Source organism: Trachemys scripta, chromosome 3, assembly GCF_013100865.1.
Source record: "Trachemys scripta elegans isolate TJP31775 chromosome 3, CAS_Tse_1.0, whole genome shotgun sequence".
In the NCBI taxonomy this organism is placed as follows: Eukaryota; Metazoa; Chordata; order Testudines; family Emydidae; genus Trachemys; species Trachemys scripta.
In genome coordinates, this window is record NC_048300.1 from 130,299,541 (window position 1) to 130,320,961 (window position 21,421).

At 39.1% G+C, this 21,421-nt stretch overlaps 1 protein-coding gene across 8 annotated transcripts in view; it reads left to right on the forward strand.

Annotated features, from left to right (window-relative positions):
* Nucleotides 1-21,421, forward strand: part of USP45 (ubiquitin specific peptidase 45) — a 96,948-nt gene that overhangs the window by 15,402 nt on the left and 60,125 nt on the right. For all 8 annotated transcript variants that reach the window (XR_004645177.1, XM_034765985.1, XM_034765984.1 and 5 more), the window contains exons 2-5: nt 8,445-8,554; nt 9,650-9,819; nt 13,881-13,984; nt 17,524-17,624. Coding sequence is in view for 7 of the 8 variants with exons in the window: in XM_034765985.1 (XP_034621876.1) it covers nt 8,455-8,554; nt 9,650-9,819; nt 13,881-13,984; nt 17,524-17,624 (475 nt within the window). In the remaining variant the exon portion in view is untranslated. The remainder of the gene's footprint in view (nt 1-8,444; nt 8,555-9,649; nt 9,820-13,880; nt 13,985-17,523; nt 17,625-21,421) is intronic.

The window sequence follows — 21,421 nt, forward strand, 5'->3', positions numbered from 1 at the left end:
AATACAGTACAACAAAAATAGCAAAATGGGAAAATGTACTTTGTTAGTCTCTAAGGTGCCACAAGTACTCCTGTTCTTTTTGCGGATACAGACTAACACGGCTGCTACTCTGAAACTTGACCTTGAAGTAATTTCTCAGTTAATTGTCAAATAATAATGGAACATTAGTGTCACAATTTGTTGGATTAAAACGTGGACTACAGATTTAACTAAGAAAATTCCATTCACTTTGTTAGTCAAGTTAACAGAAAGTCAATGCACTTATTTAAAAATTGATTTTTTTTCATGGTCCATGATGCTCATTGCTGTCAGAGCTGATTCACACACTTCTCTGACATCCTAGCCATGCTTGCGATCCCACAGCCTCCATGGAATTGCTCTGGAGCCATTCTTCTGGGAGGGAGGGTTAAGTAATAGTGTTCAGCATGCCTCTTGTAACCTGTTAAAACCACTTAACACAAATTCCTGAAGTGCATGAATTTTTTTATCTTATATTTGAAGTCTGAGAGCTGATGGTGGTGATTGGAGGAAAATCCAAAGAAACCGTTAATTAGTTTGATACTTAGTATATTAGAATCACCAATGCAGCTCTAAATGCTGTTTTTCAGCAAAAATTGTTTTAATTTTGGTTCCAGGTTTTAGAGCAGCATCCACTTTATCTTGCAATTAACTCTAGATCAGACCAATGAACATAGACTCATAGACTTTAAGGTCAGAAGGGACCATTATGATCATCTAGTCTGACCTCCTGCATGATGCAGGCCACAAAAGCTGACCCACCCATTCCTGGAATAATTTTCTCCCTTGACTCAGCTGTTGAAGTCTCCAAATCATGATTTAAAGACTTCAAGTCGCAGAGAATCCTCCAGCAAGTGACCCCTGCCCCATGCTGCGGAGGAAGGCGAAAAACCTCCAGGGCCTTTGCCAATCTACCCTGGAGGAAAATTCCTTCCTGACCCCAAATATGGCGATCAGCTAAACCCCGAGCATGCAGGCAAGATTCTCCAGCCAGACACTCCGGAAAAAGTTATCTGTAGTAACTTTTAACATCCCATCATTGACCATTGTTACTAATTACCAGCGATGGCACGTTACTGACCTATTGACTAAAGTCACTTTATCCCATCAAACCATCCCCGCCATAAACTTATCAAGCTTAATCTTAAAGCCAGAGAGGTCTTTTGCCCCCACTGTTTCCCTCGAAAGGCTGATTCACGTGACCTATAGACACAAATAAGGTTTGAGCATTGGCCTGCTAAACCCAGGGTTGTGAGTTCAATCCTTAAGGGGGCCACTTCGGGATCTGGGGCAAAATCAGTACTTGGTCCTGCTAGTGAAGGCAGGGGGCTGGACTTGATGACCTTTCAAGGTCCCTTCCAGTTCTAGGAGATAGGATATCTCCATATATTATTATTAAATAAGCAACTTCCTAAAATTAAAGTAATTTTGTGCAAAATAATTTGACTAGCAAGGATGAGCAGTTTAAACTGTATCCATTGCATTGCTCAGCTTTTCTACAAGTATCATATAATTTCACATGAGGTGCTGAAATGCAGTCCTTCAAAAAAAGCTCTTTTTAGCTCTTAAAGTGGAGGCACATATATGCTAGGCTAGTTGCACAATATGCCTTATGAATTTAGTCTGTAATTTACTCCATTTGTAAATATTTTGTCAGATTTCTTCAGGAAATATTGTAAAACTAGTATTCTGTAGATTTGTTTCCCCTTGAGTTCTATTGCAGTACAGCATCTGTCTTTTGGGTTTTGCTGGTAATGTCTAAAGCAGAACAAGTTTTCCTTGATCTGGGATTGACATGTGTCATAAAAACAAATTGGGGCATTCCTGTATGTACAAAAGAAAATTGGATGTAATCTTAGGCTCTTGGCAACTAGTCTTTGACTTTCTGAGAAATAGCACTAATACATAGACTTTTCATAGCACTTCGCATTTCTGAATTCGTTACCTACCTGACCAGGATTAGTTAATGATAGTAAATATTCTCTCTACAAAGAGGAAAACAGTGGTTAGTTAAATGACTTGCTCAGGGCCACACAGTGAGTTCAAGTGTCATAGCAGATGTTAGCATTCGTGAATTTCTGGCTCTGAGTCCTTCAGCTTGATGTGCGACCTCTTGTGGGTCACAGAATAGTAATTATACAACCACAATTCTAAGGGTTTGTCTACACTGGCACTTTACAGCACTGCAACTTTCTCGCTCAAGGGTGTAAAAAACACACCCCAGAGTGCTGCAAGTTTCAGTGCTATAAAGTGCCAGTGTAGACAGTGCACCAGAGCTATTTCCCTCATGGAGATGGTTTTTTTTGTTTGTTTTTTTTCTCCCAGCGCTATGCTGCGACTACACAGCCACATTAAAGCGCTGCCGCGGCAAGCGCTTTACCATTGCTAGTGAAGATATGCCCTTGCCCTGTTATCTCAGGAGTTTATATGTTCTCTGACTATTCTAGCAAAATCCAAATTAGACCACAATACACATCCAGCGAACTAGTTTTACCCTCTATTATCTTAGTGTTTTCCTTTTCTTTTTTTGGGTGGATGGGTGAGAGGTAGGTTAATTTACTTTTGCTTCGTGAAACTGTATTTTGACAGTGGTGTTAGTCTGACATAAAATACCCTAGCCATTAGTCTAAAAATACTTGTCTACACTCAGTAACAAAGATTTTGGCAACTTTTGGCATATTATATTTCAGTCAAAAAATAGCTCATGAATACTGTCACTGGGCAGGCGAACCCGATTTCTGTGAAACATAAGAAATTACAAAATAAAGAACAGGGTGAGGAATCTGAGGAGAATCACATAGGTTGCAAACCATGAGAATGGGCAAATAGTGGTAGATGAAAGTGAAAAGTGCTATCGAATCTTTAACTTTATGTGGAAAGCTGTGAGAGATAGGCAGCCATGTCTGTTTAACTTCTCGTCCAAAATACAGTTACTCTTCTAGGACTGTAATGTAATGTCAGTAGTGGACTATGAGCTCAAATCATGATGTGTGATGTGTCTTTGGGCCAGAAGATCATGGATATGACACTACCAGAATTTCAAATGACAGGCTCCAATGAAAGAAGTGTTGCTGCCACTACCAGTCAGTAGTTCTGGTCCTTTTATTGCTCTAGCAGTCAGTGAGTACTTGTTTGCTCAAAAGGCTTTCATGGCTGTCACAGCTGTGAAAGTCCTGAACTACTGATTGATGACCTTGTCCAGTTGCTAGCCATGATGAATGCTGTTCTTGCTCTGATTGGATAACATTTGATCCAGCAATGAACCAGCCAAAATGCCACAGGTAGCTATGAAAAGTCACCCAAACATTTCTACTTGCTGCTTACATCAGAACGTGCAGCAGTTCTGCAGTACTTGCAGAAGATGTGTTGATTTGGCACTACCAGCCCACAGGAATATATTCCTTTTGTACTTTGCCAGATTTGAAGAAATGCATTAGGGCCTTTCCTCCAAATACAGCTACAGAACATCTTGGTCTCTAGGTGCTATATAATAAAGGCTCCATGTGCTCGGAGCCAAGCTGTACCTAAATTCTGTGGCAAGGACCTGTGGTTTCTGTGGCAACCTTGTGCTGGAAGTTCTGCAGGAGCTTCATTTAATCAGTACAGTAGCCCTGTGTTACTTGTTTTTATATTCAGTTTCTCTTCACAATGCTGCCTCCACCTTTTCAGTATGTTACGATGATTTCTTTACAGTATTGGCAATGTAAAACTGCATCATAGTTGTTGAAGTTTTTGGCAGCTGGATAGGGAGCAGTTGGTGCTTATGGTGCCTGTGGGGGGAGAGAGAAATCAATTTGGGATAAACATATAATCTAAAATGCACAGTAGTGAAATATGCAGTGTAGCTGTGGCCATGTCGGTCCCAGGATATTAAAGAGATAAGGTGGATGAGGTAATATCTTTTATTGGACCTCCTTCTGTTGGTGAGGGCTTTCGAGCCACACAGAGCTCTTCTTCAGATCTGGGAAACATACTCTGAGCATTAGAGCTAAATTGAAGGTGGAAGAGATTGTTTAGTAGTTGCCATTGCTTAATAGTATCATTCAAGGTAGAATGGCCAATTAACACCTTCAGTCATAGGACAAAAAGAAGGGATTAGTGGGTTACAGATTATTATAATAATCCATAAATCCAGTGTCTGGTCAGTCTGTGATTTTTAGTGTCTACCAGAGTTATGAATCTAAGATCCCGGACTCATCTTTTGAAAGTGTTGTGCAGGTTTCATTTGAGGATAAGGACAGACAGGTCAGACATAGAGTGATTGCTTTATGAAAAGTATGAGGAGTACTTGTGGCACCTTAGAGACTAAAAAATTTATTTGAGCATAAGCTTTCGTGGGCTAAAGCCCACTTCATCAGATGCATGCAGTGGAAAATACAGTAGGAAGATATATACACAGAGAACATGAAAAAATGGGTGTTGCCATACCAACTCTAATGAGACTAATTGATTAAGGTGGGCTATTATCAGCAGGAGAAAAAAAACTTTTGTAGTGATAATCAGGATGGCCCATTTCAAACAGTTGACAAGGTGTGTGTAATAGTAGGGGGGAAATTAACATGGGGAAATAGTTCTTAGTTTGTGTAATGACTCATCCACTCCCAGTCTTTATTCAAGCCTAATTTAATGGTGTCCAGTTAGCAAATTAATTCTAGTTCTGCAGTTTCTTGTTAGTCTGTTTTTGAAGTTTTTGTTGTTGAATAATTGTGACTTTTAGGTCTGTAATCGAGTGACCAGGGAGGTTGAAGTGTTCTCTGACTAGTTTTTGAATGTTATAATTCTTGACATCTGATTTGTGTCCATTTATTCTTTTGCATAGAGACTGTCCGGTCTGGCCAATGTACATGGCAGAGGAGCATTGCTGGCCCATGATGGCATATATCACATTGGTAGATGTGCAGGTGAACGAGCCTCTAATAGTGTGGCTGATGTGATTAGGTCCTATGATAGTATCCCCTGAATAGATATGTGGACAGAGTTGGCAACGGGCTTTGTTGCAAGGATAGGTTCCTGGGTTAGTGTTTTTGTTGTGTGGTGTGTGGTTGCTGGTGAGTATTTGCTTCAGGTTGGGGGGGCTGTCTGTAAGCGAGGACTGGCCTGTTTCCCAAGATCTGTGAGTGTGAGGGATCGTCCTTCAGGATCGGTTGTAGATCCTTGATGATGCGCTGGAGAGGTTTTAGTTGGGGGATGAAGGTGATGGCTAGTGGCATTCTGTTACTTTCTTTGTTGGCCTGTCCTGTAGTAGGTGACTTCTGGGTACTCTTCTGGCTCTGTCAATCTGTTTCTTCACTTCAGCAGGTGGGTATTGTAGTTGTAAGAACGCTTGATAGAGATCTTGTAGGTGTTTGTCTCTGTCTGAGGGGTTGGAGCAAATGTGGTTGTATCTTAGAGCTTGGCTGTAGACAATTGATCATGTGGTGTGGGCTGGATGAAAGCTGGAGGCATGTAGGTAAATATAGCGGTCAGTAGGTTTCCGGTATAGGGTGGTGTTTATGTGACTATTGCTTATTAGCACTGTAGTGTCCAGGAAGTGGATCTCTTGTGTGGACTGGTCCAGGCTGAGGTGGATGGTGGGATGGAAATTGTTGAAATCATGGTGAAATTCCTCAAGGGCTTCTTTTCCATGGGTCCAGATGATGAGGAAGATGTCATCAATGTAGCGCAAGTACAGTAGGGGACATAGCCAAGTCTGTGTTGGGTGTGAGGTCTACTAACTGTAATGATCTGAGTGACATAGTTAGGTCAATCTTATTTTTAAGTGTAGACCAAGCCAAAGACTGTAATTCAGACTGCCGTACTAATTTTTTTGAATTTATTTTTCAACATTTTATAAGTGAAGTGAGCAATCAAAAAACAATGCCCTTGTTCTGTAAAGGTGGGGATAGGATGGGTACCATTCTTAAATGGGGACTAAGGAAGGAGGAGTGGATGGGAGGGAAGAAGTTTTGAGCAATAAAAAGTTAAAAATGCTTATAAGAGGAATAATGGATATGTACACTCACCTGAGCTCCCTTACTGTTTATCACCAGGCTCATGTGTGCTTCCCAGGAGGGACTGATTTGACTATAGCAGAGTTTCAGATAACTCCTGGCTTCTTATATGGTTTGCTTCTCCCTCCCGTTCCTCCTCCTCCTTGTACCCTGAAGTGGTCTCCATGTTAGACTCTTGCAACATATCCACAATTGTATGTTGGATACTGCTGGGGTCCATGCCAAATATGGCATATGGTTCATTGTAGAAGCAATGGGTCTGCAGAACAGCCCCAGATTTGGTGTTGGCATCCCTCGCCTTCTGATACACTGCTGACGTTCCTCTGCTTTCAGGAGGCAGTCCTGCTCATCACTGTCATGCCCCTGGTTCAGTATCCCCTGTGCAATCTGCACACAGATGTCTGTATTTCTTTGGCTGTTGCTTAGCTGGATTTGCATAATTTCTTCTCCCCATAGGCCAAGGAGACCCACGACTTCTTTCCTGCTCCACACAGGAGCATGTCTAGTAGCTATCTATGTGCATGGAGCCCAGCATGGTTGGATGCTCACAAAATTGGTCTCATAGGCGCTCTCACCAATGTGGTCAATCAGAAAAGGGCATTTCAAAAACACAGTGCAGGTGTTAGAGCTGGGGAGGGGGCAAGTATCCTGTGTATGTGACCCCCCCGGGAGGTGGAGATCAAAATTGTGATTAGAGCAACCACTGGTGCAAAACAGGGGTATTGTGGAACAACAACTGGATGACTGTTAGGGTTGATACAGGTAGTGCAGTGTCTGCTCTCAAGCTGCATGGACAAAAGTAAAGTATCAGAGGGGTAGCCGTGTTAGTCTGAATCTGTAAAAAGCAACAGAGGGTCCTGTGGCACCTTTAAGACTAACGGAAGTATTGGGAGCATAAGCTTTCGTGGGTAAGAACCTCACTTCTTCAGATGCAAGCCAAAAATACTTTTTAATTACTTTTGCAAGGACAAAAGTAAGTCGACCATGCCTCTGTGTTGGGGAAAGTGGTCTTAATGGATCACTGTAATGGGGTGCTTACATCAGCAGGAGACAAATTTGGGTGTAGACACATGCACAGTAGGTTGAAACAGGTCGACTTAGGGTATGTCTACAGTACATGTGCTGCAGTGGCACAGCATCAATGTTGCAGCTATGCTGCTGTAGTATAGATACTTATAGCAACAGAAGTTGCTTTCACATTGCAGTAGTAAATCCACCCCATTAGTAGAGGTAGAATTCATCTGTCGATCTAGCTGCGTCTGCAGCGGGGGTTGGGTCAACCTAACTGTGGATGTTTTTCACAGTCCTGAGCGATGTAGCTAGATCAACCTAAATTTTAGGTGTAGACCAGGCCTTAGGTTGACAATGGTTGTAGTGCAGACCAGGCCTGAGTTATTTTCCAGAGTCTCAGACTTTTTTCTTAAAAAACAAAACAAAACAAAAAAACTCTACTGGCTGTGGTTCTGAAGAAAGCCATCAAAGCATGAAGTGAGTGTGACTGATGCAGAGATGTTTGCTTGGGTATGTAGAGAGCCTGAACCAATAGCTCTGAGATGTAAAGTGCCCCATAAATTTCAGTGAGTACTAACTTGGATGTCTGTGAGGATATCTTTAAATATCAACATTGTTAACTATTTCACAGCTCACCAAAGCAAGTAAAACAGGAAAGGGAGTATCATATTATGAAGATGGACACCAGTGTTTCTCAAAATAGGGTGTAAAGGACTACCTGATTTTGACTTAAAGATGTCTAAATTAAGATAGGTAGGTTTTTATCAAATACTATATCAAATACATCTCTACCCCGATATAACGCGACCCGATATAACACAAATTCCGATAGAACGCGGTAAAGCAGTGCTCTGGGGTGGGGGCTGCACATTCCGGCAGATCAAAACAAGTTTGATATAACGCGGTAAGATTTTTTGGCTCCCGAGGACAGTGTTATATTGAGGTAGAGGTGTACATTTATTCTTCTGAGTTTAAGATAAGGAATAGGTGGACTATAAATATTGTACCGTTTTTATAAAAAGTGCAAAATGGACAATTTGGTGTTTGAAAAAGAAGATATTTCTCACTTTAACAAAACGGCTGTGGTAAACTATGATGGGTGCACTATAGCATCTTGTCTTTTTATGACTAACAATATGTAACACTATCAGCTAAATCCCAAATTTTCCAATTTGTAAAATCAGCTACCTCTTATTTCTACATGTTGCAGTAGCTTATCTAACAACATTGCTCGGTGTGTATTCCTCACTACAAAATAGCTGAAGTTGGATGAAACCTTATCTATTATATAAAATATGTATTTTGTGGACTGTGGTTTTTCTGAATACTTGATTTGCTGCTTTCATGCTTTGAGAATATAAATCCTTTGATTTGATGAAATATATAGGAGGTGAAGTAATGTGTGTTTTTCCCTTCCTTTCCCAGTAAGTAACAGATGCGGGTAAAAGATCCATCGAGGGCTAACCCTGAAAAAAACAAGAGAAACAAAAGGCCTAATAGGCCTCAGGATGAAGACTCTTCAGATGACATTGCAGGTAAATAAATTATGTGACATTTGGCAATCAGAGTGAGGGAGGGAAAACAGTGTCCATATGGTTTTCATTAGTCAACAAAGCAGAAGACACATGTGGGAACTGTGAACTGCGTGTTGGTTGAATGCAGCAACAGAGATGCTTACAATCAAACATCTATGGCGTGATGAATTGTCATTACATTGCACTCAGGGAATTGGTGCAAAAATTAATGAACAGGAGGATAGTTTGGCCATATTAACATTTTAAGGAGGCAGGTGTAAGGGCAGTGGTGCAGTGATGTAGTTGAAACACAGGGAAGGCCTTCCTTAAGGGTAGGAAAGGTTGTCCAAACTACCTATATTCATTCTCTCTCTCTCTCTCACACACTCACACACACACACACACAGATTTCAGTAATGTTAAGTGTTGACAAAAATTAAGAAAATGAATGTTTAGTAATTTTGTCCTTTGGTTTATCTTGGATTTGTTGGGTTGTGTCACCAGCTTGTAGCTTTTTGGGTGTTCTATTTGGTAGGAAAAATAGTACTTTTAAAAAAGATGGAAATAAAATCCTTTAGATGCATCAGAAAATGGACGCTATCGTGTCCTTGGAGCTAATATGTCCTGCCTTTAAAAACTATATAGATATAGCTAGATAGTGACTTTGTAAGGTGTAATTTATGTAAATAGTAGACAACTAATATGTTTTACAATTACAAAATTTTGTTAAACAAGTTGAGGGTAGGCTACAATTTAGATCTGTCAGTTTTGATAGTTACCTTCAAAGTAATCTCTATAATTAGCTTTTGTGTTGGAGCAGGGTTCTGGAAAGAACTGCTGTATCTGAAAGCCCTTAAGTTGTAACTTGAATAAGCATGGTGTGCAAGCTCGCTATACCTCCCAAGTATTAAACACATTTTTACAGTAACGAGTGCTACCTGATTAGCGTAAAATGGAATGTGATGTGTTATTACAGCACTTTAAAAAAAAAAAAAGACTACTTGAATCCTTGTAAATGCAATTCGAAGATTGAATCTGGCTTTTGTGAAAGAAGTGAACATTTCCTGTTTCATATTTAGTTTTGTGGCTAATGACTGAGTGCCTCTTATTCTATAGGTTTAACCTGCCAACATGTAAGCCAAGCAGTGGATGTGCATCATGTGAAGAGGGCAGTAGCTCAGAATGTTTGGTCAATATGTTCAGAATGTTTAAAAGAAAGGCGAATAAATGATGGCGATCCAGTGATTCCTTCTGATATATGGCTGTGCCTCAAATGTGGCTCTCAGGTAAAGAAACTTGCACTGTAAATTTACGGATAAATATAGACCCTGATCCTCTGAAAGGAGTTGCAAGTGCAGATTTTATTTCTGCATGGAGTCTCACTGGCTTCAGTGGAACTCTGGGCAGGAGCAATTGGATTCTGCCCAAAGGGGAAGTGTTATCACCACAGATCCCTGCTTTTGGGGTAAGCCTCTGCACTGCACTAGAGTTTAAAACCTCTGGAAAGCTCTGACTCTTGGGGATGGTGTTGATTTCTCTTCGAGCTATACAAACTTTCCATGCAAGCCTATACAAGGATGTGTGCATGCCACCCTACCCGTGGTACACCCACTGTTCTTTCTAGACAAAGGAACAGCAGTTCAGAACTCCCTCTGGTCTCTTGACTTTGAGACTAGAAATAATTTTTAACAGTGAGAGTAATGAACCATTGGAACCACTTACCAAGGGTCGTGGTGGATTTTCCATCATAGAGAATGTTAAAATCAAAATTGGATGTTTTTTTTAAAATATATGCTCTAGGAATTATTTTGGCGAAATTCTATGTCCTGTGTTATTCAGCCGATCAGACTAGATGATCACAGTGGTTCCTTCTGGCCTTGGAATTTATGAACTTGCTAACTGTGTATATTGTTGGCCCCCCCGTGTGTTGACTCTTCAGTGCCAGGAACTGCCCTTCCTGAACGATGACAGATCTAACCCAAAACTTAGATTTAACAAATGCTTGTCTTATGCCTCATCCTTGCTTATGGAGGAAGTCCTTATTGTTTTCCAGGCAGACTATGGGCAGGTCTAGCCTAGAAGCAGTACATTGGTACAGCTGCAGTGCATCTGGTGAAGACAATCTATGCTGACGGGGGAGTGTCTCCTGGCAACATAGCGCCACTGTGAATAGCGCTTAGGTCACTGTAACTTGTGTTGCTCGGGGTGCAGGGGCTGTCTTTCGCAGCAGCGGCTCCGGCCCTAGCTCCAGCTGAAGCTGCAAAGGGCAGGGGAGCACGCAGTCTCGGGTCCTGCCGCAGCCGCGGGAGGGCACAAGGGCGCACAGTCCTGACTCAGTCCCCGCCTCTGACAGCTGAAGCTGAAGTCATGGAGATCTGGTAAAGTCACGGAATCCGTAACCTCCATGACTAAATTGTATCCTTAGTTATAAAACATACTATTAGTTAGCAGATATTGGGACACAATTTACAAGGTCTAAGGAGGACTCCATGGCTTATATCCATAACATTCCTATTGTTAAAATATGTAGAACTGTTACCAGGAGCCCAATCCATGTGTTTATATAACATTACTCTTGATCTGGCCTCTAAATATGATATTGTAGTTCAGAAAAGAAAACAACAGTCACTGTTCAATTCATCTCCTTAATCCTAGCTCTTTAGACGATTATTACTGCTTATTACTCTCCCAAGAGTGGAGATCTGTACTGAATGACAGCACTAAAGGAGAAGTTATTCCACTGTGATGGAGTAGCTTGTCAGTACAGATGCATGTTCTCCCAAACTTATGCTCACTTTCCAGAGTCTACTCTGAATTCTCGGGAAATGGAAGGAATTGAGGGTATATTGGTGGCCATCCATCCTTGTATAACTTCTCATTGAGCATTCCATGGCTACAGGAGAAGTCTATTTGGCACCCTATGATCAAAGCTTTCCAGAGAGGTTTGGCCTTTAGTGAACTGCTTTGGGGCTTCCTAAGAGTGTTCCTCTGTACTGACAATCTACTCAATGAATTCTAGTCATAGGTGAGTAACGTTTCAAGAGAGAACTAAATTTTGGAGTGCTTGTAATAGTAAGTACAGTTGGGAGGAAAAAATGTTTTGTCCCATGTAAATTTTAAAGATTTCACAATTTTTTCCTGCTCTGTATTGGGATGAAACTGAGACCTTTTGACGTTTATTGTGAAAAACTAGAGCAAGACCCGCCCCAGAAAAGCCAATAGCCTAGCGATTAGGGGACTCAACCTGTCTCTCCCATATCCCAGGTCAAGTTCCTGCTTTACCTGATTCAGAGAAAGAGCTTAAAGCAGGGAAAGTAGACAAATTCAGACTGGCAATAAGGCATATGTTTTTAACAGTGAGGGCAATTAACTACTGGAACACCTCACCATTGGCTGTGGTGGATTCTCCATCAATGAAAATGTTTAAATCAAGATTGAATGTTTTTCTGAAAGATATGCTCTGGTTTAAAATGGAATTAATTCAGAGAAGTCCTTTGCCTGTGTTATACTGGAGGTGGGACTATGTGATCACTAGGATCCTTTCTGGCCCTAAAATCAATGAGAACGGGGGAAATTTCTGTATTATTTTTTGAAAATAATGATCCACTCACTTTTGTATTGTTATCCATGGGGTGTGAAGGGGTTGATTTCTTTCCTGAAATAGAGGATAAGCAATGCAGGGACTAGGTGAAAGTGATGTAGGCAAATTGGTATGAATAGTCTTATCGAGAACTGTCAACGTGTGAATGAAGCTACCTTACGGATACAATGGAAGGTCAACAGTTGGACACAAACTTGTAATGACTCCAGTCAAGGGGGGCAGGACATGTGAAAACGCCGTGACAGGAGTTGAATACAAATAACGCAGGTGTTAGGAGTTGGCAGTAAGAATGCAGCTGCCCAGTGCTGCGAGGTTCAGGGCAGGTCTACATTAAACACCCTGCATCGGTGCAGCTGCGATGCTTAAGTGAAGACATTCCTATGCCGATGGGAGAGTTTCTTCCAGTGGTGTAGCTAATTCACCTCCACAAGAGGTGGTAGCTGTATCAACAGGAGAAGCTCTCCTGCTGACATAACGATGTCTACACCAGGGTTTAGGTCAGTATAACAATGTCGCTCGAGAGTGGATTTTTCCCACCCCTGAGTGACGTAGTTATACTGATAAAAGTCTGTAGTGTAGACCTGACCTTAGTCCTGGACATTTGGCAAGACAAAGAGGTAGAGCTGCCAGGAGCATGGTGAGAAATAGTTGCTGAAGTATGTATAGCAGGCATGGGGCCCCCCCTTGTAAAAAGCGGAGGCTCAGGGCTTAACACTAAGAAGGTTACACCCCCAGGAACACTGTATAAAGGTTGTTGGCATAGCACAACTTATGGATCTATGACAGATACTGGGTGTTCTTAAAAAAAAGAAAACAAAACAAAACAAAAACAAAAAAAACCTCACACTTCTACCTATATTTACATTGTTACAAGTAATGCCCAAGATCATTATAATTGAAAGATTAAAGAAAAATAATTTTCTCTGTATTTCTTTTATGTTCTTTTTGTGCATTCGGGCAGCTCACTTTGTGTAGTCAGTTTCACTGTTCTCTCTGTTGTCACTGTGTAACTCTCATGCAGCAACAGGGGAGAGACTCTAAATATAGGAAAATACAATTGTAAAACAGTTTTTAATGCTTTTAGGGTTGGTATAGTGCCTGAAACTAGTTTTAATTATATATATTTTTTTAATTACGGGATTTGAAGTTGACAGTGTCCCTTTAGATAAAAAGTATATTCTTACTCATGAAATTCCATTTTTGTGTGTGTGTGTGTGTGTGTGTGTGTGTGTGCATATACACACCTCTACCTCGATATAAAGCGACCCGATATAACACGAATTCTGATATAACACGGTAAAGCAGTGTTCGGGGGGGGGGGCGGCGGCTACGCACTCCGGCAGATCAAAGCAAATTCGATATAACGCAGTTTCACCTATAACGCGGTAAGATTTTTTGGCTCCTGAGGACAGCGTTATATCGAGGTAGAGGTTGGGGTGTGTGTGTGTGTGTGTGTGTGTGTGTGTGTATAGATATAGATATACACTTCTCACATGAGTGCTTTAACAATGTTTTCCTAAGAAAAAATTTATGCTCTCCTGCAGGAAATTCTCTAACATACAAACTCCATTCCTGCGATCAAGCACTAGTAAAGTGAATCAATAAAAATCCTGCTTTTTGGAGTTCTAGATGATTTTACCTCTTTTTCAAGAAAATGATCTTCAGTTCTGTTTTGTAAAGTAAAATATTGTAGTGATTTGTTGAAATATAATATGTATAACCTTTTCTTAATGATATCATTTTCAGGGTTGTAGTCAAAACTCAGAAGGCCAGCATTCTCTGAAACATTTCCAAACTGCTCGCACAGAACCTCATTGCATTGTAATCAATCTCAGCACATGGATCATATGGTAAGATTGTGTATAGGAGTATACACACACACACAGTATTAAAAAGACTCTTTTTTTAAACTAGGGCAGTCGGTTAATCGCAGTTAACACATGTGATAACTCAAAAAAAATAATAATTAAAAAAATAAATTGTAATTAATCACAGTTTTAATTGCACTGTTAAACAATAGAAGACCAATTGAAATTTATTAAATATTAAATATTTTGGATGTTTTTCTACATTTTCATATATATTGTATTCTGTGTTGTAATTGAAATCAAAGTGCATATTATTTTTAATTACACATATTTGCACTGTAAAAATGATAAACACAAGAAATAGTATTTTTCAATTCACCTCATATAAATACTGCAGTGCAATCTCTTTGTCGTGAAAGTGCAACTTAGAAATTTAAATGTTTATTGTTACATAACTACACTCAAAAACAAAACAATGTAAAACTTCACAGCCTACAAGTCCACTCAGTCCTACTTTTTGTTCAGGCAATCGCTAAAACAAACAAGTTTGTTTACATTTACAGGAGATAATGCTGCCCTCCTCTTATTTACAATGTCACCAGAAAGTGAGAACAGACATGTGCCAGATATGCTAAATATTCATATGCCCCTCCATGCTTCGGCCACCATTCCAGAGGACATGCTGATGATGCTCGTTTAAAAAAAATGTGTTAATTAAATTTGTGACTGAACTCCTTGGGGGAGAATTTTATGTGTACCCTGTCTGTTTTACCCACATTCTGCCATATATTTCATGTTATAGCAGTCTCGGATGATGACCCAGCACGTGTTGTTCATTTTAAGAACACTTTCACTGCAAATCTGACAAAACACAAAGAAGGTCCCAATGTGAGATTTCTAAAGATAACTACAGCACTCGACCCAAGGTTTAAGAATCTGAAGTGCCTTCCAAAATCTGAGAGGGACGAGGTGTGGAGCATGCTTTCAGAAGTCTTAAAAGAGCAGCACTTTGATGCAGAAACTACAGAACCCGAAGCACCAAAAAAGAAAATCAGCCTTCTGCTGGTGGCATCTGACTCAGATGATGAAAATGAACATGTGTCGGTCTGCACTGCTTTGGATTGTTATCGAGCAGAACCCGTCGTCAGTATGGATGAAAGTTCCCTGGAATAGTGGTTGAAGCATGAAGAGACAAATGAATCTTTAGCGCATCTTGCATGTAAATTATATTGTGACGCTGGCTACAAGAGTGCCATGCGAACACCTGTTCTCGCTTTCAGATGACATTGTAAACAAGAGGCAGGCAGCATTATCTCCTGCAACTGTAAACAAACTTGTTTGTCTGAGCTGTTGGCTGAACAAGAAGTAGGCCTGAGTGGACTTGCAGGCTTTAAAATTTTACATTGTTTTATTCCTCAAGGCAGGTTTTTTTGTACGTAAGTCTACATTTGTAAGTTCAACTTTCACGATAAAGAGATTGCACTACAGTACTTGTATTAGGTGAATTGAAAAATACTATTTTGTTTTTTTACAGTGCAAATACTTGTAATAAAAAATAAATATAAAGTGAGCACTGTACACGGTGTATTCTGTGTTGTAATTGAAATCAATATATTTAAAAATGTAGAAAAGACCCAAAAATATTTAAATAAATGGTATTCTAGTATTGTTTAGCAGTGCGATTAATCACGATTAATTTTTTTAATCACTTGACAGCCCTACTTTTAACTTAAATAAAGTGCTATCTTTGTCAAAAGCTAAATAAACTCCACTCCAGTCTTGCTGCTCACATGAATGAGACCTATCCCACTTCCTTTGTCTCCTCCATGGCTTCCCACAAACTACTGAAAAAAAGACCTCTTCTCAGTAGGCAGTAAGCCTTAGTGCCCATTTTCCCTCTGTCCTCTGCACACATCTTCAGCACAGAATAGCTCAAGATTAGTGCCAGTAATGTTTCTACTGGGGCTATCAATGAATCACAGTTAACTCAAGCAATTAACTCAAAACAAATTAAGTCGATTAAAAAAATTAATCGTGGTTAATCGCAGTTATTAAACAAGAATAGAATACCAATTTAAATTTATTATAGATATTTTGGATAACTTTCTACATTTTCAAATATATTGATTTCAATTACAATGCAAAATACAAAGTGTAGTGTGCTCACTTTATAATTTTTTATTACAAATATTTGCACTGTAAAAAAAGATAAAATTAAAAGAAACAAAAAATAAATTAATTTCATAGTATAAATTGTCTACATAAGTAATTGCTTTGGTGGTCCCATGTATGTTATGTGGTCACAAATGAGAGGGAGAGAAATATAGTGCATTAGACTATTTTGCCACGACAGTGTGGTTCACATAATGGAAAAAATGAAAACTTCTGACCTAAGATTTATGGATATAGCCTTTTCAGATTAAAAAATCAGGAACACTTTTTCTCCCTTGAGTTTAAATATAAAGCTACTAGCAACGGAGTTTTGCATGAGCAGTTCACTGTAGTAGAATTTAAAGAAGGTAAAATCAACCCAAAATTATTTTGTTTCCTTCATTTTTTAAGTTTGGACAGAAAAGCAAGGTAAATGGAAGTCTGGACTGAGTTTTTTCGATTTTGCTACTCCTTCTTCTGCAAAACTACCTTTTTTGTATACTGTATGTGTACAGCAAAGCCTTGTTACATATATATTGTTTGTAAAAATGTAAAACCCTTAGTATATATTTGCATGATTTATTTTATTTATTATTTATGCCCAATCAATATTTAATTATTCATTTGTTGATTCTGTTCTACTTGAATTAAATGAAATTAAGAGAGACCCATATCAGAATATTCTATAGTCCAGTGGGTAGGGCATTTGCCTGAGGCTATGGCTACACTGGCACTTTACAACGCTGCAACTTTCTCGCTCAGGGGTGTGAAAAAACACCCCCCTGAGCGCAGCAAGTTAACAGCGCTGTAAAACGCCAGTGTAAACAATGCCCTAGCGCTGGGTGCCGTGCTCCCAGTGCTGTAAGCTAATCCCCTCGTGGAGGTGGAGTACCTGCAGTGCTGGAAGAGCTCTCTCCCAGTGCTGGTGTGTGACCACACTCGCACTTCAAAGCGCTGCCGCGGGAGCGCTCCCGCAGCAGCGCTTTGAAGTTTTGAGTGTAGCCACGGCCTGAGAAGCAGGGGAACCCTGTGGACACCTAATGGATCAGTCCACATAGGCAAGATAGGCAGAGGAATGCTTATCTTTTCCTGGTTTGTGGATAGTGGTGGAACTTAGGCGTCTGGATGCCTACAGCGAAACAGCATTGAGCATGCACAGGGGCAGAAACAGGCACCTAAGGTACCTTTACAGAGAAAATTTAGGCAGCAAGTGAATTTAGACATCTACATGGTTTGGTGGCAGCCACACAGGGGTTTTGTGGATATCAGTGGTTCCTAAAGCTGAAAATTAGGTGCTTAAGTCCCTTTGTGGATGTGGCCCTAAGTGATTTGCCCAAGTACACAGGAAGTCTGTCAGATCTGGGAAGGTGAACCTGGTTCTCCTGAATTCCAATCTATTTCTCTTTGTTTAAATTCTGTGTATTGTTTAGGTGTTATGAATGTGATGAAGAGCTGTCAACACACTGCAACAAGAAGGTTTTGGCTCAGATAGTTGACTTTCTTCAGAAACATGTTTCTAGGACTGAACCAAGTAAGTTACAGTAATAATTTTATTTAATGCACCAATTACGTATTCATGTTTCTAGAAATGGCATCTCAGATTTTGGATTGTATTAATAATACAATCCAAAAACTATGGATGGTGTTGATACAAATGTTTTTCACAGTTGTTTCCAGAAACACTGCCTTCTACTGTGGTAATAGAACTAATATGTTGGGCACTGTAATATAATTCTCCCAGAATTTCACCTTCTGCATCTATATTTTATTACATCAGTTTATGGTAGATGATAAAACCTTGGTTAGGTCCCCAGAAATAAAGGCAAGTACTTGATGATAAAGCATTTGTTATCTCATTTACATTCACGCATACAAACTGCATTTTAAAAAAATTAATTGGTTGAGTTTTTGTATCAGTCACATTTTTAAACTGCACAATTGCTTACTTATTTCATTGATGACGTTTGCACAGCAGTTTTCTACGTCCAGCAATAAGCTTTAGTGCTTTCAATCACTTCACTTTATGAAATTTAATTGCACAAGTTAGTACTATATGTAGTAGTAAGTTTTAGCGGTATTAAGCTCATAAAGCATCAACTAATGTGTCTTCCTTCTTGTACCTATATACTGGAGATAATTAGGTATACTTGCTGCTCACCTTTGCACTTTTGAAGATTGAGATGGATGATATAAGCACTGAGACAAGTCTTGCTGCAGCATTTCAGACCTAAAACTTTACTGGGACTGGGCAGATTTCACATTATTTAGACGTAATTGGGGGGAAGGGGAACAGACTTGGAAAAGACTTTTGATTGCACATTCCCAGAAGAGCATAGTTGTGTCAGCTGGTTAGGGATAGGATCAGAATTATATAGCCTTATGGGTAGGTCTTTATATGCCCCTTAGTGAATGTGCATAACTCTTGTTAGTTTTAATGGAAATTGTTTTCCAGGTGATCATCTCACAATGAGACCCTTTCAAGTTGTCATATTTAAAAAAATCAGATTTTCTCACCTCAGTTACAAATAATGGCATATTGAGTTTTAAAAATAGAGTTCTTCATTATGCTGTTTTTACTGTACGTGTTTCTCTCATTTTGGACAATGAAAATACAATATTCAATTTCACTTTCCTTTATAGTCCTATTTTATGTCTGGTTCTCATGCACAAGTAGGAAAAAAAAAAAAAAGCTGTGATATTTCCGTTTGCAACCACTTAAATACTGTGGTAATTGTTTCAAATAATTGAATGTAAAATATTTAAATTTGATTAATAAAAGCTTGTTTTTACAAAAAATAAAAAAGATTCTGGCTAAGATTTTCAGAAGTGCATAATGATTTGGGATGCCTCAAATTTTAGGTGCCAGTTTGAGATGCTTTTAAGGTGTCTTGATTTTTGCTCATCACTTTCTGAAAATGGGACACCCAAAATTACCAGCCAGCTTAATCTTAAATCTTAATCATTGTCAAGTCATGTTGGGCCCAATGCTTATGCAAAGGAACAGCATTTTATATGTGGTTTGTTTTTTTTAATAGAAGCACATTGAGTATGCCCAATTTATTTAATCCAAGAGTTAGAAAATCAAATTTTATTAACGCTGTCTGAGAATGCAGGCATTAAAAGTGAGATACCAAAAAGACAGAAAACTCTTGAAGATTTTACTCAGATGAACATGTTTGTGAAGACATTTTCTGAATGAAGCAGTAATGTCACAAAATACTGAATTATAGAGAATGAAATTTAAAATCAGTGATGTACTAAGCTCAGCTTTTTTGGTGAGCTTCAGTATGTTGCTGCTGCCGTCTCATTCATTCTAGCTTATGTACAGTGCAACTGGTGCTGCACTAAATAATGTCTTTGCACTGTCTGATGTGTTGCTGGAGTTTTGAGTTCCTCTAGTTTAATTCAGAGCCATAGACAATTTTTTTTATTTATTTGGGAGTGGGGGCTAGAGTTAAAACATAATAAAATAATAGCAGTTGACTATCACTTCAATGAGTAGTTTAGTACCAGAACTAAATTTGCCCCCGATTAATAAAGTGAGATAAACTAGCTTCTGTTCCAAACTCAGTGTTTCCTTTATCAACGGAGTCCCTAAAATTTTTCTGGGGAGAGGCCTGTGGGCTAAAGCCCCCCCCCCCCCCCACTTCTCCCTGAAGTCCCCAGTTGTCTATGTCCATGTAATTGTGAGGGCAAAAATAGACTAATCCCACAAACACTTATGCACAACTTTTGAGTATGTGAGTAGTTGCATTGACTTCAGTGCAATTATTCATATGCTTAAAGTCAAATGCATTTAAGTGTTTGCAGGATTTGGAGCTTGAAGAACCAGAAAGCTTAATGCAGAAGACTGGATCCTGTACAGTGACCAGCTTTCTGACCCTTATTCAACAAAGCACTCAATCCCATGCTTAAGTGGTTCAGATCAGGGCCAGTGCCTGCAACATATAGAAAGACTGAGCTCAAAGGTTGTATCTTTATCACTAAAGAAGCAAGGAAAAGAGGTCACAGGTTAGAGGAAAAGGAGAGGATTCTGACTGGTACAGCTGAGGTCTTAGTCTGGTGAATTGGTACAGCTGCCAGAAGAATCTGGGAATTGTTGATCTAGTGATAAATCACTGGTGAGCGGGGACACTTCTGAACAAGGTTGACTGTCTTGTTCCAGTTCGATAAATTTAGTTGCAGCGATTGCTCTTCACTAAATGATTATTAAATTCAAAATTAAAAAAAATTGTTTTTCCACTAAAAGAATTTAACTTGGGCCCTTGTTAGATCTTGGAGGGTAGAAAAAACAGACGACACACCGAAAATCTTGACTGAGACCCAAACTTAACTCACATTAGTGTACAAACAGAAAAGGGGATAAAATATAATAGTCTGAATTAAATATATGAATTTTGAATCTTCTTGTCTTTTGTGGATAGATCTGAGGCCTTTATTTCTTGTTAAATAGTTATTTTCACCATAATTCTTAATTTCATTTAAATGCTTGTTTCATAGTTCTGTTGATGTTTCTTTTTCCCTTTTGATTTTTAATACAGTATAGAAGATTTTGATTTTTGTAATGGTCAGGTAATGAGGTTAAGAAAAATCGTAATAAATGTGATTTTTTTAAAATGATAAATCTGAAAGTATTGACTACCAGCTTGCAATACTTGCTACCAACAACCTGCTATTAAATATTTTAAAATTAATCTTGTGCTTTGTTGTATTTTCTCCTCTTACTCCCCCATTTCTTCTGATCTGTGAGTAAGCATACTGAAGTGGGAAAATTGCTACTTATTTGTCATTGAAGAAATTGTGGCATCTATAATAAAATGTACAGTCTAATATCTGTGTGTTTTGTTCTCTGACAACTGATTGGTATGACACTTCATAGCATACAAATATGTGCAAGCCTCTGTACAAATACATTATGCACATGAATATTAGATGTTGGCTATTATACTTGTCAAGTTCTTGATAATCAATCCATATAAAGATAAAGTAAAACATTTTAAAACTGGAAAGAGAGGGTGGGTTATATAGATTTCCTAATTAATGCATCTTGGAGGATAAACAAAAGCAAAATGCTTGTCATTTGGTACTAATGTGGTGGAATAGTGTGGCAGCAGGACCCCTGCCTTTTACTCAGTCTCTCATAAAGATTGAACTTCACTTCAGCTGCAGAAATGTGCAAATTACATTACTACTACATGACTGACTTTTGTAATTACATTAAGCGATTGAGATGAACTCCAATGCTGGGTTCCCAAAAGAATGCTTGCAGCTGTGTGGTTTTCGCATCTGATCCTATGGTTTGCTGTACCCAGCAATGTCTTTATTTAT